At 32.4% G+C, this 26,738-nt stretch overlaps 1 protein-coding gene across 2 annotated transcripts; it reads right to left on the minus strand.

Annotated features, from left to right (window-relative positions):
• Nucleotides 1-120: 120 nt before the first annotated feature.
• Nucleotides 121-26,738, minus strand: LOC128205092 (rho-associated protein kinase 1-like). Of its 2 annotated transcripts, none has more exons than XM_052906511.1 (25): nucleotides 26,688-26,738; nucleotides 23,603-23,679; nucleotides 23,214-23,345; nucleotides 22,718-22,814; nucleotides 21,678-22,299; nucleotides 21,239-21,283; nucleotides 18,322-18,402; nucleotides 17,088-17,162; nucleotides 16,787-16,861; nucleotides 16,324-16,398; nucleotides 16,089-16,163; nucleotides 14,825-14,899; nucleotides 13,911-13,985; nucleotides 13,661-13,723; nucleotides 12,965-13,033; nucleotides 12,331-12,414; nucleotides 12,125-12,173; nucleotides 9,919-10,056; nucleotides 8,968-9,100; nucleotides 8,113-8,263; nucleotides 7,139-7,217; nucleotides 5,023-5,079; nucleotides 4,423-4,555; nucleotides 3,076-3,153; nucleotides 121-1,959 (listed from the first exon to the last, which is right to left on the minus strand). In XM_052906511.1, the coding sequence occupies exons 5-25, from the start codon at nucleotides 21,950-21,952 to the stop codon at nucleotides 1,823-1,825; spliced, it is 2,022 nt and encodes a 673-aa protein (XP_052762471.1). In that variant the 5' UTR covers nucleotides 21,953-22,299; nucleotides 22,718-22,814; nucleotides 23,214-23,345; nucleotides 23,603-23,679; nucleotides 26,688-26,738; the 3' UTR covers nucleotides 121-1,822. The 2 variants fall into 2 exon arrangements, with proteins under 2 accessions (XP_052762471.1, XP_052762470.1); XM_052906510.1 differs by having other exon boundaries at nucleotides 23,656-23,679; nucleotides 26,688-26,724.

Here is a 26,738-nt window from a genome sequence, read left to right on the forward strand (position 1 = left end):
TAACTTTCAAATATAATTTCTGAACAGTTATTTAGAACAAAAGAAAAACAACAACATTTTAAGTGTCTTGAGTTTTTTTAAGCAACACATGATAACAAAGTACAATAAATAGTTTACTTTCTTGAATGGAATAAAATCGGTTAATATCATTATTGATATGAAAAACTACAGAAACAAGCTCAGTAGCCGAAAGTTTACATAAACATAACCCACGTTTAATGGCACAGGGTAAACGCCAAAGACATAGAATACAAAGACAATCAATCACAAACTAGAAACATGGAACAACAGCACAAAACTCAACAAACAACAACTCATTTCAATTCTTATTTTATTTCCCTTGTGTGAGCAAAGAGTGACTTGTCGAGTTTAAGTAAAAGCTTAAAAATGTCATAGTTTTTTAGTAGTTGTAATAAAAGTATAAGTAGTGGTGGTAGTGGTAATGGTTGTAGTTGTAGTAGTTGTTGTAGTATCAGTAGCAGTAGCAGTAATAGTAGTACCAGTAGCAGTAGTAGTAGTAGTAGTAGTAGTAGTAGTAGTAGTAGTAGTAGTGGTAGTGGTAGTAGTAGTAGTAGTAGTAGTAGTAGTAGTAGTAGTAGTAGTAGTAGTAGTAGTAGCAATAGAAGAGGCAGTATTCTCAACAGTGTTTTTATTGAGATTAGTATAGAATAACTCAAAATGAGAAATAACTAATATGGGCGGCGAGGTTTAAATGTTATATTCGAAGATTCTTTAAAATTGCAAATATATATACGAATACTCATTATAGATATATATTGAATCAGCAAACATAGGCTGTTTTAAAATTATCAAAACTAACGTTTGTGTGTGCAAAATGTGAATGTCACTATTTATTTGTAGATTTATATCACGGAGGCTACTTAGCAACAAGGCATACAATCCATTCATGTGTTCGCGTAGCACCAGAATAGACACTTAGCAACAAATATTGTTATCATTATTTATTATATATATTAAAAATCTGTGTGTATGTGTTGTAATAAACTGTACTGAATTACAGAGCCACGCTGTCTTTTCATTTCAATACATCTCTGAGGCATACACTACCGAAAAGTATACCATTAGATAAATTTATATTAATCACGTTATGTTTTGTAAGGAGTGATAGCAGATTGTAAAGAAGTACATCTATGTATATGAGCTGGATGTACGCTTTGAATAAATATTCTGACCGGAACGTATCCGCATAGTATTACATGTACTTTCATAATATGATATACATAACATATCATAAAAATACAACTAAACCAACTAATCATCACATATGTAGACTATTCGCTTTAAGAGCGTTGATACAGCTAAACGTTTCGGTCTGACCGAGTCTTACCAAACATGTTATAAGTGTTAACGGTGACTCTCTCACCCTGTTTGTCTCGAAAATATTAATCTCGAATAGACTGAATGCGTGTTGAAATAGCGTAAATTAACTTCAGCGCTTCACACTGTTTACAAAGGGAACGAATAAAAAGAGGGATCAGTGGGACCTTGAGTTTGGACGACTGTCAGTATATGTACACACAAATTGTACATTGTATTATTGATACAAATAGGTTGGCATATGTGTGGTCTGAGTCGTTTGTTTGTTGACCTGCCCTTAAAGTTTCCATTGTAGAATACAATTAGCTTTCAGTATAAGTGCATAAGAATACCTCTAGCTGATGATTTACTGATGCAGGTAAGCAAAGCATCTTATAATGTTCACTGTATTGCTATTAAAGAGGGATGTTCATGATTCGTTATCAAAATCATCCATCTAAATGTCTAATATGTGGCGCTTCTTAAGAATCTCTCGTCACATGCGCTAAGTCTCATGTCCAGATTTTGATTCCGGGAGGTGTTGGACCTTCTCCATGATGTGGGTCATCCAAGCCTTTCTCATGTCAGGAGAATATGTCTGGAGAAAAAGGCTCCTCAGGTTGAATCCAATGCCATATTTAGCTGCAAATAAAAGTCGATGAACTGACTAAAATAGTATTTAATATGTGTGGTGCCATTACTCGCATGATATAAAAAATAGAGTTATATAACATGATACACTTCATGATTAAGTTGGATGGTTGAAAGGTTAACAAGAAATTCTATGTCGAACAAAAAAGTGCCAATAGTTGCGTAATATGCAAACACGAGTTGTCTAACATGAATTCTTACGTAAATTTGATGATTAAAAACCATTGCATAAAGATTGAATACAATTCCTCAAGAATGCCTTACTATTTACTTATATGTACTTGCAAGAAAATCCTTTATCATAATATCTTCATTGAATAATAAAGGGCGTAAATTTGTATTGTATGCAACATAGCGTTTTCTTACTTGATTATTTGAGTATGTTGGATTGTTGAGAATTCTTTTCTATGAGTATTAATTGTGAATACACTCAATAAAGAAACTAAATTGACGTATATGTGCTTTTGTAGATGATTGATGAAGGCTGATTAAAACAAAGTCACAATGCATTACATAATGGTTTAGCCGAGATATCGATCTGAATGTGCTTCACTAAAACACACTTAGCCAAGGTGTGACGCCGACTCCGAGGCCGAAGCCAGGGCAACTAGTATAGTTCTCAGTTTCTGAGAATAGCCGAGCTAACTTCCATTCCTACCGCATTTGTGATTGAGATGTTTTAATGGACTTATCACTGTGTGTATAATGTAATAATATGCTTCTTCAAAACTTCCCATGCTATAATCAATTTTAGGTAAAAGTCATAAACAAGATAGTGTAATAAACAAGAACAGAACAAGTAAGTACCGACAAGGGCTCACTATTGTTTAGCCCGATTCATAACATTCGGATGTCTGTAGTTTTCCATATAGATAGTTTATTATCAGCCTGTAGGAATACCAAGTTTGATGTTCATATCTTGATTTGTGCTATAGAACAAAATCAATCTGAGCATAACGACACAGATAGTAGCGATGTTATTGGATATGACAATATATTCAAAAGAACTCAACACGGCAGATAGCAGTGAGTTGAGTCAAACACAATAAGATATAGTAAGTACTCAATACGGGTTTTACTGTAAATGCAGACACCTTTTTTTCGTACCTATTGGAATCCTAGGACATGGTTTAACGCTACCGTCGTCCGTGGCATAATGATATTTATGTACTTTACTGTTACATCCTGCAATGTAGTACACATAATACAATATATATCAAACCTGACGTCACATGATTATACAGTTATTAAACACTCATTAACGGTTAAAACCTGCTGAATATACAATATAATTTGAAACTAACTTGATATTTTGAAATTTTATGTCGGCTCATTTGCGAACGATCGTTCATTGTCAAGGCCTAAAAAAAGTTGTTTGGTTAGGGTTACATCCTTTTCAAAAATAGGTAGGGTAGGTAGCTTTTTTTTATTAGGCTTTATATAAGAATGTTATTTTCATCATTGGAGAATGGTGTTAAAGTTATCTTCTGTATAAGCATTTAAGGTTTTAAACATTATATTGAAAAGCAATTAAAAAAAATAATCTTTTTTTTTCTTTTTTTTTAGTTTTTCATTTTTTTTTTCAAACTGACAATAAAAACGGTAGGGTCGGCGCCTATTCCGTAGGTAGGGTCGGGTACCCCGAACCAAATGTATTTTTTTTAGGCCCAATGAGAAAATGAATCAAAATAAACATATTAACAGAAATTGTGGGACACTAAAGAAATCACAAGCGGATATACTGAGATGAAACCACTTGCTTTTTGAGTGGCTAAGAGAAAGTGTAACGTTCGGACTCATGTTCTCGTAGGTAAGTGGTGTACGAATATACACTGTACAAGATCATTGGCATCTGCTAGCTAGTTAATGACACCACTTGAATCTTGAAAAAAGCGTGTTTGGATATATTAACACCTCAACTGCCATTTTTTTAAATGCCTTTCGGCATAAATGAGCGCAACATCTTTAGATATGATCGGATCGCGTATAAAATGCATGTGTTTTGAAAATTGTTTATTTTATTATTGTGTCAGCAGGCCACGAAAAAAATCAACATGTTGAAAAGTGTTAATTTATGATTTGTTGTAATACTGTTGTCACCAGTATTTCAGTTTTATATTGAAGATAAACTTTGACGTTATATGACAAACAAAGTGTTTCCGGTTACGGTCGGGTCGTTCCATTTACATTATGGGTGAGACAGAAAAACTGAAAGGTTTTCTTAAATAAAATTCAGTATATTTTTACAATTCTGGAAATAGACATGAATAATTGGTGTAAATATAAGTACTGAACTGCGTGATTGATGTCATTATCGGTGATATGAACACAGCTGTGCTGGGAATCAAGGCCCGAGTCTACACACTTGTACCAGCTGAACTGCGTTCATACCCCGATAATGACATCAACAACGCAATCCATACCTTAAATAAAAGCAAATAATGGAATACTTACCAGTGCATTTTACTGCTGGCGGAGGTTGCAACGCGTTCCACATAGATTTCTTACAAGCGTCACACGTTTTTGGTGATCTATATTGCACGTCTTGAAACAGGTGACCTTTATAAGTGCGGTCTCCCGACATTTTCTGAAAGTTGTCTGCATTGTGTTGGTATATTGCATTTGTCCATATACTTGAACCCTGTTATTTTGTAAGTTATTCGACTTTAAGTCATAAATCATGATCACCGCTCGTTGTCAATCCTGAGTCAAGTAATTCATTAAATTACCACAGACTGGCATTAATAACAAATTTTGGAATCCTTTTGTTTTTGACAATCAGATGTTTTCTATTATAAATCAATTGAACATCAGTTGCGGGAAACACACCAGATATGTAACGATTTTGATATTTGGGATTTAGGGTATGTCTAGCGAATCTAGATATCAAATCTCTAAGCTTTATGGATACCCGCACAATATAATTTTTATAGATTTGCTACTAAATTAGCTCTAGCGACAAGGACTGTACCGCACGCATTCAAAAAATTTCGAGAGGTCAATGCAAGTAAGCTTCAATAAAAGCGTTCAAAGCAATCAGACGAGTTTAATTACCTTTTCTTTATCTAGGGACGATCCCTGTACCTTTTCACCTGCTGCGTCATACACCAACTAGAATTACAGTTCATTTGGCATATCAAGTGTCTGTCATTAATCCCTATTTAAACATTGATTAACTAGCTTTTATTCAATATCATGGATTGGAACGGTAGAAACACTATGACAACATATAGTTCCTCACCTTTTGTCTATTATACAAGGACGTCTATACACAAACACATGTACATGCTCAACATAATACCAAATATTAACCTAAGAGGACTGACTATAGCAGAAGAGAATCAAAACTAAAAATTATTATTACAATATTAGAGAAAATGGAGAACAAAGTGAAATAGAAACAATTTGAAAAATATGACAATCGATCAATGACAATCACATCTTTTCGTTATGTGTATAAAGAGATTGACAGCATCAAACAGCATCTTGCTTTCAAAAACGACGTCGTTTTCATATAAAAAAGGAAGTGGGATTATAATTTCAGTCAAGAGTTGCACAAAATTAAGCATAAGACGCCTTTAATTATTTTCAGAAGGAAGCGGTAAGTCGTCATTTGATTTCCACAGCTACAGACAGGTGTGGGAAAATGATATTTACATAAAAATATTTCATCTTGGACCAACAAGTGGTGCGGAGGCTAGTGTGCAGGACTTACAGCCGACGTTTTATTTTATAGTATCCGAGGAAAGGTAGGATAAGAAACCAGGAGCATCTCCTGATGCCGTTGCTTAGCTCGGGAGAGAATTGCATGCCCAAATGGTAGAAGATGTAGACAAATGAATTCATATAACATGATGTACGGGTTCATTATTTGGAAATGTTTGATAAGATTTAAAATGATCTTGTTTATCACTGTCGTATTGTCTGAGAAACCAAATTGGATAAATATAGGAGGGTGACCATTTTTCGAATTGTAAAAGAGAAGTAGCTTGTTTATGTGTTGTCTAGTGATGAGACTATTTCCATTCTGAATGATTTTGTACCACACGCAGAGATATCAGACGAGAATAACCAGTGACAATTTATAATTATCTTTTTCATACTGTGTACAATTAATACAGATAGCATCGGCATACTCAACAATCGTTCCGGTTAAAGAACGCAATATAACCTCAAGGGTTTTTAGCGAAGCTGTTTCATGATGTCAATTCTAGAACAAATCTTGTTTTTAATATATTTCATATGATCATGCCAATTGCCATCATTAGACAGTAAGAAACCATAGTATTTATATGATTCCGCCAATGGGATAGGGGCCGGACATGTGCAGAGGTGTGTGAATCGGCTTGTTTACTTTTCGAGATATAATCATTTATTCTGATTAAGCGGGATTTAATTTGACAAGCCATTTATAAGGCCAGAAAGTTTTTCTGAAATATCAGTTTGTGGTTAAAACCGTTTGTTTCATCATTTAGCACGGACAGCTCAAAAACTATGGATACGTATTTATATACTTTTGATGATCTGGCTCGAAACGTATTAAGCTTTACAGGCTCAAGTAGCTTATTTCACTTAGCAAACATACATACTTAAATTTGATTTCATTAAATGTCACATTCTTTATTGTGATTATCAAAAACATATTTCCTGTGACTATCATAAACGCAATTCCTATTTAAAGTCTTAAATCTCTAAACAAGAAAATATAACATGAATCATAGGGAAACAACAATATTGAGATTGGCATAATCCTGTTATAAGGGACTTAAGAAGTTTCGAGAAATTGAGGCCAGTCGATATAATTTAGTTTCTTAATTCCCAATTGTCTTAAGATGGTGATGGTCTCCGATTATGCTGATAATTATATTTATAATCCATAAGTAAAACATACGATTGGAATTCCAGGGGCCTTATTACAGAAGCATCTTGAGTTTAAATTGTACTTTTCCTTATATTGAACAATTTCCTTAAATGATTTATTTCACAGCTAGAAAGTGATATGCTTAGTGCAATTAAAATTTGGACATTGAAGCTTTTAAAAATGAAAACTTCATTTTGAAGAAAAGTATTTTGAAGAAATATCACAATTCCAAACTTTACACTTAAGTTAAAATATGTTTATATCGCATTTATTAAAGCGTTAACATTGTGTAATTTTTATGCGTTTTACCACAAATATTCTAGACAGATCCTTCTTTTTTAGTTCCCGATCCTCGTCCTCAGTGGTAGTTCTAGCGTCCTGAATCGAGCTGAAAATACCCCATACTGTATACTTGCAACCGTGACCTATTGCTTTAGGTGAAATTTTAACCATGTCGTAAGCCAAATGACATCAAATTGGTGAATTGGAAAAATATAAAACATCTGTGCTACTCGGAATTAGGGTAGACAATGTTCAAAATATCGGACCAGCTTACAATAAATTGTAATACTAGTATTACTAAACAACTGGTTGATTTTATGTATGATAAGGTTTCTTTTAATATTTAAATACGAGGAGCATATGTTATATAATGTAACAAGAGCTCGTTTATGATGACTGTTCGAGATATAACTTTTTATCGTTAAATATACATACATCAAGCATACTGAGCAGTTATCAAAATAGTTAAATTCCAGTTTTTTGATTATTTAAACAGGTCTTTTATGTATCCACCATAAGGACACTGAATTTTTTTGTAACTGACTGTTAACGCACAGAACATGTATCGATAACAATATGAATTACATGGATAAATTTTATGCCTTACATGGATAAAATTTATGCCATGTATGCAGTTGTCTGCAAACAGTAATGTTGGATTGCAACGAGTTTCCGAAATATTTAGGGTAATTTATCAAGTATACTTTTGAAGTGAAAATCTTCTCGCTTTTATAGACATTGAAAAGCTGTTGATTTTAACGTTATGACATAATGCAAACACTGTTTCAAAAACAAACAGTTCGTGCGTATTGCTAAAACGCTTAGGTAAAGAAAGTATGTTTCAACCAGTTTGTTTCTTGTTAAAGCATTTAGTTTAATTTGATTTATTGTCATTTAATTGTTGCTTTATCAGAGTGTACTAAAGTTCCTAATATATTTTCTACAGTAAAGGAGGGTCGCTTAAGATGTATTACTAACTGAAAGCCCCATGTATTACTCACACAATGTCTAGCACCAGCATCGGCATAGCTCTCTGCTTTTCCTCGAGGTTTTGGAAGAACATCACGTGATGAAGGCTAACAACCACAAACAGTTTATTCCAGCCAAACATTGAGACATTCAACCAACCTTCCATGTGGATCTTGGATTCCTCTGTAAACACGTAATTATTAACGGGTGATATTTGTCTAGTCCTATAACACCCGAGAATAGGTTCAAGACACATCATTGGAACGTTCTCTTAGTCTCTAACAATATTGTTTTACTCAGAAACCGGACGTGTAAAAATGCAAACAAGATTAATTTATTTTGAAGTGAGTATATAACTGAGTATACATATGTCATTTGTTTAAAAAAAGAATCTAATTTGCAAGTACTTGAAAATATTGTTCGTTTGTTTTAACCATATAATAATATATCCTAAGAATGTCACACATTGACTTAAGCCGATTTTAAACAACTTTATTTAGAAATGCAACGTCATTTTTCGTGGGTGCCAACGACGTTATGTTCCATGGGTGCCTACGATGTTATGTTTCGAGGTTACCGACGACGATATGTTTTGTTGGCGACGACGACGATATGTTTCGTGGGCGACGACGTTTTGTTTCGTTGGTGCCGACGACGCACAAAAAACAAGTAATATGATGGTAAGCAGTTTGTTAATTTGGAGAAAAATGACATATATGTTATTAAACCTTTTCCGAATTATGTATATGTAGGATAATAAGGGCACATATGTAGCATAACTTGAAATATATATACTTACAATACAAATATTGCATGTTATTTCTAAATATAAACTATTATATATATTGCTGTGTTTAAATTTACTGTACATTTATTTATTGGCTTACCAGACATCGGCGTTTTACATTTTAATTCTTCGATTTCACTTTCCTTCGCATCTAGTCTCATTTGTAGTAATACGTAGGTATTTTCTTTCATTTTCTGGGTCAAAACTGTCTCCGTATCTTGCAATTTACGTTTCTGAACAATAGAATATAATTTGTCAGCTGTAAGTATTCAATTTATTTCTTAAAATTGCTGAATGATGTTTATGACTTAATGTTTCATTTAATCAAATATACTTTACACGTATATCTTGTATATACAGGATAAATTGAATTCTTTGTAATGAAAGCTGAAATTAACTATATATTACGTTGATTGAAGAAATTATCAGGCTCGAATTAATAACAAATACATATTTCAAGTAGAATGTGAGGAGTACGATTCATGACTGTCGAGTAAAGCTATATTTTTCTGTAAAGGTTATGGCTAAGAAACGCGATACTGTAAGGCTTAAGCGTATGAAAAGAAACGCGTGACAACCACATTCCATAGTCATAAACCTGTTAAATAGTTGTTATACGTCACAGTGACACATCCTTCATATCAAACAATACAAAATCGATATATCCATAGTGCTTGATTTAGGTTTAAAGCTGGAAAATGAAACACGTATATTTCGTTTGTGTTTTTGTTGCTTTTTGCTTTCATCCCACTGTAAATTAATGTCTATAATACATATATCAAGATCCAATAATCTTATATAATTCCAATTTTACTGACAGTTCCAAGGCGGTACCTATCAGTTCTTGATAGAGACACCTCGTTTAAAAAAAATATATTTGAAGTGCGCTGTTTGTGATGAGGTAGTTCCATGTTTCTTATTTGCGACTGTTTGCTGTTGTGTTCTGTGTCATTGGTTTTGACCCTGTGCTATTAAAGGGGTTAATTTTTAAACTTTCGACTACTGGACTAGTATCAATAGTTTTTCATATAAATAATGATAAAGTCCCTACCGCCGTAGAGAGCCTCTGTCTCATGTCGTCCAATTCATTTTCCTTTCCTCTTATAATTTCAGCCAGTTTGTTCACAACCTGCATTTTTTTCATTTTCTCTTGTTTTAACCGTGTTTTTAACTCTTCCACTGCATCTGCCTTTGGTAAAAAAGAATAACTTTTGTAATCTTCTATTAGCTTTAATAATACTAAAACGGTATCTTTAAGGTGCGGAAAAATGATGGTTTCCTAATAATAATGAAAGGGAAGAATAATACATAAACATATAAAACACTTTTAAAGCTGCACTCTCACAGATTAAACTTTTTGCCCTTTTTTTTTGTCTAGGAACGAACCAATTTTTGCAAAAATCCATGGAAACCAGTTATATAAGATTCCTGACAAAAAAATAGATCGTAGATTGTTATATTTAAGTTCACAAATTGATGTTTTATGCAATTTTCTTAAACCGTTAGTAACGGTTTAAGCCATAATACATTGATTTTCGAACGGAATTATGTAAATCTACGATCTGAGTTTTTGTCAGCAATCTTATATCATTGGTTTGCAGATATTTACGCAAAAATTGAGCGCGTGCATGCCGGACACCAAAATCATCAGAGCGTGACGGCACGGAAGAAAACTTGCGGATGAAATTTTAAACTATGATCGAGATGCGAAATAGCGTCCCACTAGTTATTAAAATAATTCAAAATATGCTTATAAACAATTACTATGAATACTTTTGGTAAAGTCACAAAGACAAATAAAACATATTTCTATAGATTGTCTGAGATATATACTTATACTTAACCCTAAAACTAACCCTAACCCTAACCCTAACCCTATGAAAGTAAGTTGTTATTGCAATTTGAATGGTAGAACGTCGCAATTATTGTAAATCTGTCATATAAATAATATCAAATATCAAGCTCTTCAACAGTATCGAAATATTCCATTATTATCATAATCATCATCAGGTATTGTCATAAATACAGGCAGCATAAATATGAATCTAAGCACATATATCAGCAAAACAAAACTTCGAACAGGTTTGGCCTATCCACGCGGTTTCACTTCAAAGGGGCATTTAAAACATGACTAGACTTATCACCGGTGTAATAATTACAGCCGGAACGGCACTGCGATGGTATTTCACTTTGTAGAACAGTGTGCTTGTCTTAGGCATTAAAAGGTATCAAATGATTGTGTCAAGGTCAAAGAACAAACTGTCCTACAATGCCGCTTACTTTTCTGATAACTTCTTCTAAATATGACGACATTCTTAACAATAACCATTCCAAGGGCGATAATTCTTACTTTTCAGGGTCAATACAAAAATTTGCTGCTCTACTAGTCGTCATGCTTTTCATTTCTAAAAATGATAAAGTCGTCATAAAAACCACTGTTGAAGAAGTTCTTGTCACGAAGTGGTTGTCAACGTGAACATATACGATGTTATGTATGAGCATTGCAATACCCGAAAGTAGCTTAGATTAAGGTCAACACAATTGTGTTGAACACCTGCTCAAAATGCATGTTACTTCTTCACTTGATAACTATTCAAGAAGCTGGAATCACGAATGGGTCTCTCAAAGTGGATCGATTGTATGTAATGTATGTTCGTTGAGTGGGCAAAGAAAAGGTCAACAAGTAATATGTCTTACACCACATTTTATCGTGCCTGTCACTTTTACCATCTATAAAATTATTCAGTGCAAATAGTTGGCATCATGATATTTATATTGCAATATTATATTATGCATTTGTACATAAAATTGATGTCACAAGCGGATACACATGATGAATATTATATTAGAAAATGCGAGTAAATTTGTTATAACTAAAACGGTAAGTTCAGCTTATGTGTTTGATTAATTTCGAACCAACGAATATTTATATATTTGTAATATTGTTTTTAACTGTTTAAATATGTTATGGCCTTGGTTGGCAGAACAAATCGGTTCAATATTACAACTAATGAGGACTCTGTTTCGCTTCGAGCCATTTAGAATCAGCCCGACTGCCGAGTATATCCATCCCTTCTTTTTTATATTTTATTTGTTAAAGTGATGGACGGACGGACGGTTAGAATGCTGGATAAACTGAGGTACTGTTATAGTGAATTCAATAAAGCCATTTCAATACTTTGTTTGTTGGAAAATAACAATCATTTATATTGTTGAAAAAAATCGAAACAATAATCAATTGAATAATGCCTAAATACCTGTCTTCTATCATTGTCCGTTAACTGATGTTGTTCGTACACTTCATGCCTGTCAAAATCAATAGAATTTCAAGGATATACTATCATATTTCATTTGTAAACAACAATAAATTCTAAATGACAAAATTATCATTTAATTTATGCAAATACGATCAGCATTGGTTTTTAAATCGCAAAATTTAAACCAACTTCAGTTATTATCGCACCTTGAATTGATTGTCTCCAGCTCCACAATCCGCGTTTGAAGACACGACACAGTGTTGTGTAACTCATCTAAAGCCGTCAATGCACTAATAAAACATAAAGTGTAGAATATTTTCTAGAAGTGCATGAGTAAAAAAACCTTCATTAGATCAGTGTTGTCATGCTCTTAATAATAATAATTTGATTAAACAATAACGTAAGACAATGGTTTCGATTCATAATAATTTTAATACTTTTTGCGTACGCAAATGATATGTTAAATAATTGTATACCGTATGTGTTCAGAGTTAAAGTTTTATGTGCACTGATTGCCTGTAAACATAGTTATTCTTACAAAGATGTTAATATAGTATTGAAAACATGACAGGACAATATTCATTATTGTGAAAAGCGTAAGTATGTTAACGCTATTGGAAATGTGTTGAGTTTGGGCTTCAATTGACTAATTCCTGTTTGATAAGGTAACCCTTTTCATTTCATATTGCTGTGTGTTCACCGCGAAATTTGCATGCTGAATTTCAAATGATAACCTACTTCCAATAAGTTTTTATAATATATACATATATATCTTCATAAATATTTAGCAAAAACAGCCAGCAAATAAAAATAAAATAATCAAATAGGTAAAAATCTTACGTAATCTGATGTGTTTTGCTATGGTAAATTTCTGTCACCTCTTTGTGTTGCAAATCAGCCAATTCTTGTCTGAAATTGTGACATTGTAGCCAAATCAACAAAGCAGTATTTGGCAGTATGAAGCATAGTTTGCAGTGTGTTAGTTATATCCGATGAAAAGAATGGCAATGCTTTCTAACATAACATACAAGAAATATACATTTAGAGAATGCATATAGACACTTAATCATTATATTTGTCTGTATTAATGAATAAATAAATACTGAAATAGAACGTTTCTATCTGCAATCAAATAAGGTCAAAAATCAATCGCTTTTTTGTTACGAAAGGAAAATCACCTATAACAACAAACATAAGCATTTGAATGTTCACAACTGTTTTGGACTTAAATAAATTAAAAGCCTTCTTTGCCCAGTTCTACCAACCTTTTTAAAGGGAAAATATAGAAACGTGAATATCAGATGAAACTAGATTTTCATTGTGTGTTATTGCTACAAGTACCAATAAACGATTATTGTTTGCAATTGTATAATAGATTATATATTTTCCGATGAACGCAACATATCCGGATGTGTCAGCAGTGCACAAACAATTTCAAACAAGATGTTGAGAAGTTTTATTTAAAGTTTGTTCAATGTATTGTTGTCATAAGCGTATTTTTACAATACAAATAACAGTGATTTTTAATTTAATTACCTCAAAGATGTAGCCTCTGATTCTAAAACGTCTTTTAGATGCAAACAGTCATTTACTTCGTCTCTGAAAAAATAAGAACACATTTCCATTGACTCCATTGATATTGATATAATATCTTAACTCAATAACTAATATCAAAATAATGATGAATATTTGTATTCTTGATTATTAAATATTTTATATAGTTAGTATCATATTATTAATATGCATAATCCAGACGAAAAGGTCAGATACAAAAAAAAGCGAGTACTCAAGTCTTGATATCTCGGCCTCGGAAAATCTTAGAACCAGTTTGAGTGTGCTTTCCTTCCTCTCTATCTTTGTCCTGAAAGGAGATGCCGCCAAATCGTGACTTTAAATATAACAGTAAATTAATATGCTTTTCCTACGCATATCATAAATCAAAGCGAGCCGTACGAGTCTATCTTGCCAACATTCACAATTATATTTTAACGCCTACACATTGTGGCCAAGTGTGGTAAACATTTAAATATAAATAGCTCATCTTTATAGTAAAGAAAGGACTGTAAAGGTGGGAGTTAAATGGCGTTAACTCTTGAATGTCTGAGGCGATTTGGCTTCTCAGAAACTTTAAATTTGAAAATTGACAAATAGACTGTTTATTGAAATTAAAAGCTTCAAAGAGAGTTGTGTTGGTTCGTCTCAAATAAATAGGCATCTTTACATAAATTGATACCAAATTCGCAATATGTTCTTATGAGAACTGATATGTTAGCCAAACATTGGCGATTTATATTCCATACCTATATTATGTATACAGCGATTATGTTGATCAAAGGCGAGACCGCCAAGGATACGTGGAGGGTCATTACACCGTTACTATAGCGATATGAATTGCTAGTGCACTGGTTTTTAGCACAGTATGCCAATTTATCTTGACAATAGATGGATAAACATTCATTGACCGTCAATTTACATACATATAACAAGAATGCCTACTCAAATTTCCATTGACCAACACTGCATTTTGTGACAGACTATTTTATGATGGACTTTTGTGGGCTTTAACGGTGTTACTGCAACTGCTATGTATAACCGATGTTACTATCAGGGATTAAAAGTATTAAAATGCACTTTTAAGCAAGAGATCAGGACACTTGATAGACGCCACTCGACTAATAAGTCATCCACAAGAATGCGTACTCTAATGCAGATATTTCTGTTTCTGCAAACGTTTCCGCTAATTCAAGAGATCTTTTTTTGTCTTCTATGATCTTCCTGAAACATAACATACAGCTTTTACTCATAGGCTTATTCATGTTCGAGGATAGCATTTATTTTTGTAACACTAGATAAAACATCGTGTCAACAATATCATTGCACAGTGCATGCAACTATCTGGCGACCAACTACAATCAAGAAAGCTTACAATGGTCTTCATTTAAAGACTAGGGGTTTAAAACCATTCAGAGACTATACTATAAAGTTTAGGTTAAACTGATTGATTTTGCTTTACTTTAATTAGCATACTTAACAAGACTCTATCATTGCTTAAGAAGGTTTGTTCATTTGAATGTAGGATCAAAACCAATGTTTTTAATACTTTATAGATTAGCTCTTAATATCTCTCGTTAACACACATTTAATGAAAGGTCGGATAAGAAAGAGAAATACACTACCTACAAGATTATTGACGCGAAAAATTATGAATGACGCCAATTGACTTTAGTGTATTGTATTGGTGATGATGGATATGTGGTCTAAATTTTAGGCCAGTCGAGGTACCTAAAAATTAGGTCCGGACCGGGCATGCGCTTTTCAACTTTACGAGCGAATGGGAATCGGAGATATGTTTACCTCGTGACTGGTAACCGTCTGCGCGTAGAGCCGAAAAACGCATGCCAGGTTCGGCCCTTGTGCATACTCAAAACCACTGACGAAGATCTGAGAGTCGGTATATAAACAGTTTTCTTGGCAGAGTTATCAAAGAAAACTTCAAAAACGCTTCAAGTTTGAGCTTGTTGAGCGATTGCATCTTGGAGATAACTTCCATCTGAACATGCATGCGACGTATACAGTTGGTTTATCAAAATATTAGTGTAGATCTGAGCTCGTTTCCATACATATTCCTCGATCCGAATTCTGTTAACCTTCATTACTTGTGAGTGTTAAGTTTGTATAAAATTTTAAAAGATTTAAATATGTAAAAATATACGACTAAAAGTGGATGATTTGTTTATTATATGTATCATAGAGTACTTAAATACAGTTGTATGCTTCTCTGTCCAAGAGATCACCCTAGGGGTCAATCGCTCGAATCAGGTTACTACGGTACCTCGACTTGCCAAAAATGCAGTCCCAATACCAAGTAGCTGTGTTCTTCACAAGAGTTTGAGGATATACAACTCAATTTGTTATTGGCACAGGATAACTTTCATTTTTTTCTCTAAATGTTAAAAGCTCTTACTCCAGTTTCAAGATTTCCACACTTGCATATTTCTCGATGAACCTGCGTTTGTCTTTTTGTTCTTGAAGCTGAGACCTGGAAAATTATTTGAGATAACATTTCACCTAATGGCTGTAATGTTGAAACATTAATTTTGCAGTGTTTGGACATGCATACCATATGTTATGTAAGAGTTTTATTAGACAAAATACAACCAATTATATGTACAGTGTTATAACTGACAAAACATATTTACTCAAGTTTGTCTAATTCTTTGTCTGCGAACACTTCGGCTGTTACCTGGTTTTGTTTTCGTTCTTCTAGTTCATCTCTGTAGGAAGTAATTAAGCTTTGTGTTTATTTAATAATATTGTTTTTGTGTATTACAAATGTTCTCAAAAATACAATATATACGCATAGCGAGCGAAACAAGTCTTATTGGTTGACCGACAACTGTATGTGAATATGACATATAATAAACCATTAGCTATATTTAGGACCTTTTGCTAAATGTTATTTAAGAAATGTCTTTGTGCTTTGAGCCCCGGACATAAGGGCCAAATTAATAAACCTTATTATTGAGAACCATATGTTACTTTTTGGAAAATTGTTCATCAGAATGGCAATTTTCCTAACCATATATTGAATCAACATTTATGCGATTATATAATACAACTGCAATCAATTGAATATTTCAGATAACGTGAAATCGTACTTACTCTAACTTTGTAATTTCTTCATTTGCAATTGATTCTGCCACACGTTGATCGTTTATTTGCTTTTGAATCTGCTGTCTTATAAAAATAAAAGCATAGCATTTGTTGGCAAAATGCAAGAACAATAATGTACTTGCGGCTTCGTCGTTATTTAATGAGTCAAAGAATCAATGTTTAGAATCTTTTAAACGACGTGTACATGTTTTAATAATACTAACGTGTTTTGCTTAAATTAAGGATTAGGCAATTATATGAAAGAAAACGTAAAAGTTATGAATTTCAAAAATGCAAAAATAAGAAATACTCAAGGTAATCTATTTGGCTGTTCCCAAATTCTTCGGCCGTCCTTTGGTAACGTGTTCGTTCCTCTTTTTCAGATCTGTAAGTTAGGATGAGGAAAAGTTATTCGTCCAACAGTTCAGGAAACATTCACTTTTATTGACCAATAGCCATGACTACAATCATGAATAAGACGCATTGATTGAAAACAAGATAACAACAGTACACTAAACAGATTTTTAATATAAGGAATCAGTTCAATTCATCATAATATTCTATATAACGCTAGTAAGTTGTGGATGATAAGAATAACAATTATTTTTGCCAATATAAAGTTACTTCCCTAATGTAGTTTTTTAGATTTGAAATGAAAACGCATTCTTATATGTAAGTGAAATTGGAAAACAAAGGCGTTCCTCACAATTCTTGAGATATATATATATACCACAACATTTCTTTACACAAATATTGTATCTACACCATAATACTTTCTGTTTATATTTATCCTGTCAATTGCATACAAATCGATTCAATATCAAGCATGACCTACTCAATTTTTAATAGTTTTATATCCACAATATTAAACAACTAATTTCAGTTTTAAAACATAGATAGAGCCGTTTTCTTTCGATCTACCCAATATAAATGAATGTTTGTAAACAAGCTGTTGCATCATCTCTATCGGTTGTCGGCTGAAAGAAATCAATAATTACTCTCCAACTAGCGTTTCCATTACAGTAATAATTCCAAGGAATACTTCAATGAATGAACTTTACTTCAATCGATGATCATGAACTTTAACCTTATTACAAAAAATTTAACAGTTTTATAAACTGTTATTATGTCATATTAAAGTGCTGCAGAACGTTTCAAAATATATATTTATCTTCCTTTCTAATCCATTTTCTTTCCATGTATTGGACACTTTCTATCCATAATAAAGTTATTTTGATGACGTGAAAGAATTATTATAGCCTTGTTGAAAGATGAAATTAAACGGTTCTAAAGTGAACTAATTATTGTTTAATTTAATTTATTTCCCCATTCTTGAACATTCAATTTGATAATTATTTAGCTGAAATCATACAGACAATGTAGTCTTGAGAAAAAATACTCGGTATATATGAATGGTTTCAATCATACCTTTATTAAATTGACCGCTGGGAAAGAATAGTAACCTGTCGCTCTTTGCACTAGTATATAGGGGTGGTTGCAGAAAGTGAGACCCTAACATACATTTTGCTAGAAACAAGTCTTACTGTAAGGTCTGTATTTCGGCCTCTAAATGAATTTGTACAAGCTGCAGCATCGATCTCTCTTCATCGTCCAACGATAATGCACTGAAATCGAAAAATGCCATGTTAGATTATCAGTTTTGAAATAGAAAGTTGTAAAGTTTACTGGTTGACGGTACATTTCCGAACATGGCACAAATCCCGAACACCAGATAAAACACGCGTTTGTTTACCGTGATCGATTTTTCAATGATCTAGATCAATACAAAGGTTTGCGTTGGTCACATTTGCGAAGTTTCATCTTGTTTTGTTGAGTATTCTTCTAAAAAAAATGTTCAATGTTTATACCTTAAAGATCAAAATGTAGCACACTGGGGAATGACGTCAGAGGGCGCACGCGCATCTTTAGGTTTTTCAGTTTTGTTGACCTACATTTATGATATTTATAAATAGAAATCACGCTTTACATTTGAATTTCATGTTTTGAAAAACATCGGAAACAATAACAATAAATAACTTTGCAGCTAAGTGTTTATTTAATATAGCATACTTATTAATTATAATTGTATGACCATGTATTTTCGCTTTTCAAGTGTTCGGTATTTGTGCCCTCCATAGCATAAATTTAAAGGTGATTTACTGTCTATAAAATGAACGATTTTCGACATAAAATTGATGAGATCTTGAATCTGTACTTTGACAGATTTTGTCACATTAACCAAAGATGTTTCATACGCAATTTCAACTTGCCACAACAAAAACTCTCCAAGATAATTGTGAAAAACCACAAAAAGTGTTCGGATTTGTGACCTTAGCCAGTAAAGTTGAATAAAATATTATTTTCAAGAAGACAATTGCATAATAAATTTGAATTTGATTTAAGTGTTTATTACAGGTATGTAATGTAAGTCTTGGGATTTGCTTTTATATATTCATATTTATCATTTCATTGGTGTAATTACCCATACTCATTGAGGATTTGCCAATTTCTAACGAATGAGAAAACAATAGGGTTTACGTTTACAGTGTAACGTGCGTGGCCTGGCTTATTTTCAGCTTTATAAAATTATTTTTTCTTGGATCTTTGCTTATTTATTGGAAACATATATGTCGATTTGGACAATGAGTTAAATTTGTTAAATATTGTATAATTAATGCTAAATAAAAAAGAATCAAAATTTATAAGGTCCTTCTCAGCTTCACTTTTTTTATAAAATGGACTTTCAAACTATTTTCATAGACTGAAATGGTATTTTTTATTGAAATGTCTAGAGCCCATTACAATTTTTTTATGTCTAGGATTGAAAGTTCGGTACGCAATTCATAGAGTTTTACAAGTATACCTGCCGCTAGGACGAGCAGTTTTTAGACTCTTAGAGATATCCAAATATAAATTACATCAAAAATATTCTTTGTTTAAGCGACGGTACAAGAAGATCCAAATACCGGTGAACTACTATATGTATACTCATTTAGTCACGTGACTAGATAGGCGAGTCAAACTGGTTGGTCAGGTCCATTGTAATGTTTGTTCATTTACCGGATATTACCATAATATTTTGGTTTTCAACGTTAAATGAAAATAACGTTTAATCTTTTTACATCCGAAACACTAATAACAACCAGTTCTAAATGATTAAAATTTAAAAAAAAGAAAATCTGCTACAAAAAATTGTGTTATCCCTGATCTGACTTAATGTATTTTGTTTATTTTCATGAATTTCCGGAGCGTTTGTTAAAGGTGCACTCTTACTCCTAAAAACGATTTACCACAATTAATTATATTATTTAAATATTCCAGAAAGGATTAATTATTTTCGAAAACAATGGTTCTAACGAAGGATACCAAGTCAAATTTGAAAGAAATGAGCATAAAACTCGGTATTTGTACCCTATGAGAAGACAGTAGATCACTGTAAATATTTTAGTTTTCACCAATCATTAATATATCAATTCTTATCAATAAGTTTTGCGCTTTCGGCAATTACATACACGTGTACAATCATGTTATTAGTAATTAATATTCTCCACAAATGCATTATTTAGTGAGTAGATAAAGGTTTATCAGTCAAAATTGTATTTGTATTGATTTTGAATAAGAGTGTCACTTTAAACAGACCTGTTGTCGATCAAAATTCTAAATCGTGATAATAATTTTGAATTAGATATAGTCGTTTCTATTCAGATTCGCATTTTTTACACAATACTATTATTAATTAATGATACCCTAAAGCATAATTGGGCATAAATACAAATGGATTAAATAGTATTTCTCAATTTTGATCACGTTATCTATATTTCAGAAAAATAGCGTAAACAGTTTTAAAATAAAGGAACAGAACAATATCAAATGATATCAGTCTTGACTATTTGCATGCTACGATGTATACTACAACGATGACGTCACGGAATGGCCCAGTAGATTTTTTACGAGGGTCCTTTTTTAACAAAATAACTTTTACTATTGAACATTAAAGATTGATGCAAGAGGCGACTTAAATATGAATTGGTTTTAATATTTATGCGAAAAGCTACAGAAACAAGCTCAGTAGCAAAATGTTTAAACATAAACCCGGTTTAATGGCACTGGGTAAACGCTAAATACATAGAACATAAAATCACAAACAAGAAACATGGAAGAACAGCACAAATCTCCACAAGCAGCGCAGTGCATACATGCTAATTATATATATAAAAAACTAGGTATGTATATCAAGGATTGTTAGGTACCGCCTTGGAACGGTCAGTAAAATGTGAATTTACTGGGGGTTTAAACCAGTTGAAATGCACAAACCCCTCTTATCCAAACAATCCTAAATAAAGATAAAACGCAAAAGGTAAATCTTATCAAAGTATGCATTAACTTGAGGAAACAGACAAGAGGGAATAACACAAAATGAATAACTATTGCCATTATAGGTATTTGAATAACGCTGCTCACCTTGATTGTCTTAGTCTATCCGTCAGTTTTGTTAATACCTCTTCTCTAAAATACAAATTCATTCCATTGAAAATTTCACAGAGTTTATAGTAGTATCAAAACGTTTTTGTATACATTCCCAGCACTGAATATGTTTAAATATTTTAAAATATATAAATGTCATCAGCCATGGCCTGACGTTGCAACATGTAGTGTTGCACGTAAATCATGACTAATAATGATCGGTTTTAATATAACTGTGACCCCTGTTTTAATAATTTAGATGTGTTTGCGCAGATGAATATCAAACGTATTTGAAAAGCATGTTCAACGATGTAACGTTTATATATCAGTGCCATTCGGGTGACGTTTGCCTGTATTTAAACTAAAATGAAATGAGGTGTACACAACATCTTTAATGATTTAAAAGACACGTATATCAAAGGATGATAGATCTTACCTTATGTTCTTCAATTTCGTTTCGTTTGTTTTGTTTGGAGATTGTAAGCCAGCATAAGCTACATCATGGACAACAATGCTCCTAATTTTAGATAACACCTGTTCATCGTGCTCATAAACTGTTTCTAGTTCGACACTTCTTTGCTGTAGCTCAGAGGAGAGATCAGTAAGTTTCTTAACTTGCAATTCATTGACTTCAGCAAGTGCATTCAATTTTCTGTTAATATTTTCAATAATATCTTCGTATTGTTTTTGTTTTGACTGGTCAATTTCCATTTGTTCCTTTTGTTGGGCAATCCTTTCATCTTACGACTCTTTAAAAGAAAGTTCAACTCCGTTTAATTTACTTTCAAGTGCAAATATTTTGCCTTCATATTCAGTAACCTGTTTCCTTATTTCTTCTTCCCTTTGAAACCTTGCTTCTTTCAGTGTTTTTATTTCATCTAGTCTTCTTGTTGACGTTTCATGTTCTCCTTGGAGTTTTTCCATTGCAATTTCCAATTCGGCATTTAAATTGATATCATTGTTTTGTCTGCGCTGATGTTCTTCAATATGTTTTTGTAAAGTATTGTTTTGGGCATGAGCCTCACGTAACTGTTGTTCAATACTTTGCTGGGTATGAACTGCAATAAAATGGACATGGAGCAGACTATTATAATCACTTTTCCGTTGTTCTCAACTACATTACAGGCATTCCTTAACGAGATCATCAGGCAGTTAAGTTTTGATTCAACACAGTTTTAATGTCTTAACATGAAAACCCCCGAAAAGTGACAACAACGAAACCGAAGATAAAAACGATGGGATCAAACCGAATGCCTGATTTTTAGCTTCACCAATCAGCAAAACAAACCAACACAATAACAATACAAACATTTGAACACAATACATAACAAAACAATAATGGTTGTGTTTCCTTAAGGACATAGTAGGTAAGTGGCTGGCCACAAGGTACTGCACACTTGTTGAAGTTGCTTACACAGAGTAATTGTGATATTGAAACTCAAACCATAGCACACAATACAGTTTAAATGTACATACCAGTTGATAGCATTTTTTGCAATCCTAAAACAAACTTGTTCGGTTCACGCATCGCATCCTCAAGACATTTGACTGTATATTCCATGCTACCTTCAACCTAAATTCAACAATAAATTCTATGAATAGCTGCTAAATCATCATATTCAAAAAAAAAAGAACAAATGATTTGTCTATTTTAATGTGTTCTACAGAATAGGCAAATAAAATTTCAGTTGGTTTGTTTGGCTTCATCTATGTAATTATATATGTTTGTAACGATTGAAATATATTTAAGTGACACAGTGAAACAAATACCTGTGTAGTTATCTATATAATACAAACGTTTCTTGACGAACGATAGGTCTGACCAAATGAAGAGTGTGCTTCAGAGTTACTTAAATGGTATCGTTTAATCTACCTTATTACATATTGTTGTAACCACTTTAACATACGAACTACGTTAATTTTTAAGAACATCTAAATGGATTATGTATATTCAGTAAAAATTGTAACTTACTGCATCTGAACCTTGGAGTAAAGAAGGTTCTTTCTTTTGTTTATGAATATCATCTCGTTGTTTTGATATCAATGAAGGCTTTGGCGAGACAGGCGGGACACGTCTCGAATTCGTATCAGCTGCTAAAGAGCTCTGGTATATAACATGCATGTTTTAATCAATATTTGAATATAGAAAACAATTATTTTGTGCGAGATCTGACGCGGTTCAAATGAACTCCCATGCCAACTAAGCAGACGTACATGTATTTGTCCGAAAACACTTGATGTCTACAAACACTGTCGGTACGCGTAAAGATAAATCCTGCGAACCAATAGTTCGTTCAAGTTTAAGTTAACAATGAAAAATAAGTTATGTTTATTGCTATTGGTATTTGCCTAATTGCTTACGCTTGCCAGTGTACTTGCCATCTTATTGTTGGAGATGAGGATCTATTCCATACCTTGGACAGGTCACTCACAATGTCCTGAAGAATATGAATGAAAATAACTCTTACTTTAAAGTTTAAACTATAAGTGTATAGTATAGTTTCACTGTTTATGACAAATAAGGCCGTTTCACTTTGAGAAATGGACTTCAAGGGCAATCCGTCCTGGACAGAAATATATGACGTCAAAGAGCTAACATTATGCGCGAATTGTTTTAATTACAGATTTCATTTAACATATTTTTTTTAAATAACATTGTTTATTAAAATGAAGGTCGACAAAATAGTTCTTTCAGTGTAAAATATCAATAAATTTCATTTGACGACAAAAAATAACTAATTGTAATGTGACCTTTACAATTTTCTTTTCGGTGCTCAGACGTTAAAACATACATTTAGTTACTTGTATCTTACGCTGGAACAGACACTAATGCTAAACAGTTTTGTCCCGTTTTTCATATCTTTTCATTAGGCATCACTACTATAGCAAAGTTAAACACACATTGGTGAAATACTCACTGTAAATAATGGGGCAAGTGTAATGTTGTGCGCATGTAAACCATTTTAAAATACAGTTAGCTCTTTCTTAGTTTTAACAGACCGTGCTAAATGAATTACCCCCAATATGTTCTAATAACGACATTTTGACAGTTGTCTCTTGTTTGTTTGAATGTAGATGTGCATGCATCTTGGTTATTGTTTGAACACGAAATACTGTAAACTCTTTTTTAAATAAAGAAAACTACAGAGACAATCTGGACACTGAGGAGAGACAAAAAAGTACCAAAAACCCAGATCATACACGCATTACAAAACAGCTTTATCGCTGGAATATTATTTAATGCATTGTGTACAATTACGTGAGTTCTGTATCCCTCAAAGACCTAAATAAAATAAAGACAATACAAAATACATAAAAACAACAACAACATCTTTACGTTAATATTATTTGTTTTTGGTGTCGAAAATGAGATTTCGAACATCTGTTTTCTATACAATATGTTAACTTCATGATTTAAACACTGATTTTTTTTCTTATAATAAATTGAAATATAAACGCCCAGAAAATCGTTTTCATTGATATATGCCAAGATATCTATATGCCAAAGCAATGCTTATTGACATCATAACAAGACTTTTATTCAATGGCGATTTCTAACTTCTTACATGGATGTACGTTTATACCCACAACTAGTGACACTTTTTCATATTTGAAGTATTCAGAGAAAAGCAAGTTCGTTTGTTGTTGTTTTTGTTTAATAAAAAAATAAAACTCAAGCATTAAAGATGCACTCTTACTCCCGAATACGATTTACCACAATTAATACAAATGTTTTGATATACCAACAAGAATGAATAAATGTCAAAAACAAATAGTTCTTACGAAGGATACCGAGATAAATTGTCAAAGAAAGATGCAGAAAACACGATATTTCTACCTTATAATACTATAGAAGATCGCAGTAAATATTTTTGCATTTACCAATCATTTAATATTTTTGAGTATTCAGCTGTGAAATACACAGTTACAGTCTTGTAATCAGTAATTAAATTTTCTATAAATTAATTATTTTTGAAGAAGTTAAAGGTATATCATTCAAATTTGTGTATGTAACGATTTTGAATAAGAGTGTCACTTTTAATAATAAAACGGAAAATAACTTTGGCAGTACCTAACAATCCTTGATAAACATACCAAGTTTTTATATAGTATATATGCACTGTGCTTTTTGTGGAGTTTTGTGCTGTTGTTCCATATTTCTTGTTTGTGATTTTTTGTTTTTGTGTTCTATGTCTTTGGCGTTTACCCTGTGCCATTAAACGGGGTTTATGTGTAAACTTTTGGCTACAGAGCTTGTTTCTGTAGTTTTTCACATCAGTATTGATATTTCAAAAAAAAAATCCAATGTATGTTTATGGGATTTATACGTCTTGTAGTCAGTTTTCGATTTGGTCCCTGTCTTGTGTCTCTTAACAGGGATTAGTTATGAATTTTCGACTTCCATTGTATTGTGCTTCTAAATTAGGTTGATTTTTCTTAGTCGACGACTACGAGGCTTGTCCTTGTATATTATATTATATAATTGGCCCAGTAATATCATCGAATTATTGTTGCCAGATCCTAGAATGTTTCTCATCAATTATATTTGTTCTGTAACATTAATAATTTAAGGCAGATTCTCTAATGTTTGCTCAAAAAAGGTTTCGATTGCATTGTTTGTTGAAATTATCAAGGTAATTCATTGGAATCAAATAAGTGCATTCACTTTTTTCCCCACTAAATCTCAACCAAACAGTTTATTTTAAACATGTTTAATGCTTATTTTCTTCTGTATTGGCTACTGTTTGAAATGAGAAAATTAATGATAAGGTTAAAGATATAATTCATTCATAATATGTATATTTTTAAATATATAGATATATGGAAATGAAACATCTAATGATAAGGTTAAACATATTATTGATATCATATAATATGCATAATTTTTATATATAGATATATTAAGGACAAACATTTATTTTATTTTGTTGTGTGAAATACATGAAGGATAGAGTAGATATCTGAAGTATATCAATGATTGTTGCGCGTACTTAATCTAAAGTTAAAAACGGAAACTAATCTTGATATACTACAGTAAAGTTTTACACTGTTGTTTATTCCTGAATGACATGTTTAGCTATACATATAGCTATAACTGTTATGTTGTACTTCACTTGCTGGGTTATGAATTAACACACATGTATCTCCATTAATTAAAGTAACCCAGTCCGAAAGCTAACCACATGCATGAGTGACAACGCTAGTTGCTCAAAGCCTTTGAACATGACTGTATGTTTATGTTCTTGTAAACAACAGTACGTTTTCATATAAATTTATTCAGTATTTCGCTTTAATGCATTTTTAACCACTTGACCTTTAACCAAGAAAAAGACTTGATACATTATATTATATGATACATTACTGTTGTGTATAATTATATTCATAAACTGCAAATCAATGTTTAATTACATACACTTTGACAAATATAGATTAAGATTAGGGATACCTTCACATATGTATTTCCATTTATCAAACGATCGGAGTAGGCCAAGTGTTT

This window comes from Mya arenaria, chromosome 10 (genome assembly GCF_026914265.1).
Source record: "Mya arenaria isolate MELC-2E11 chromosome 10, ASM2691426v1".
In the NCBI taxonomy this organism is placed as follows: Eukaryota; Metazoa; Mollusca; class Bivalvia; order Myida; family Myidae; genus Mya; species Mya arenaria.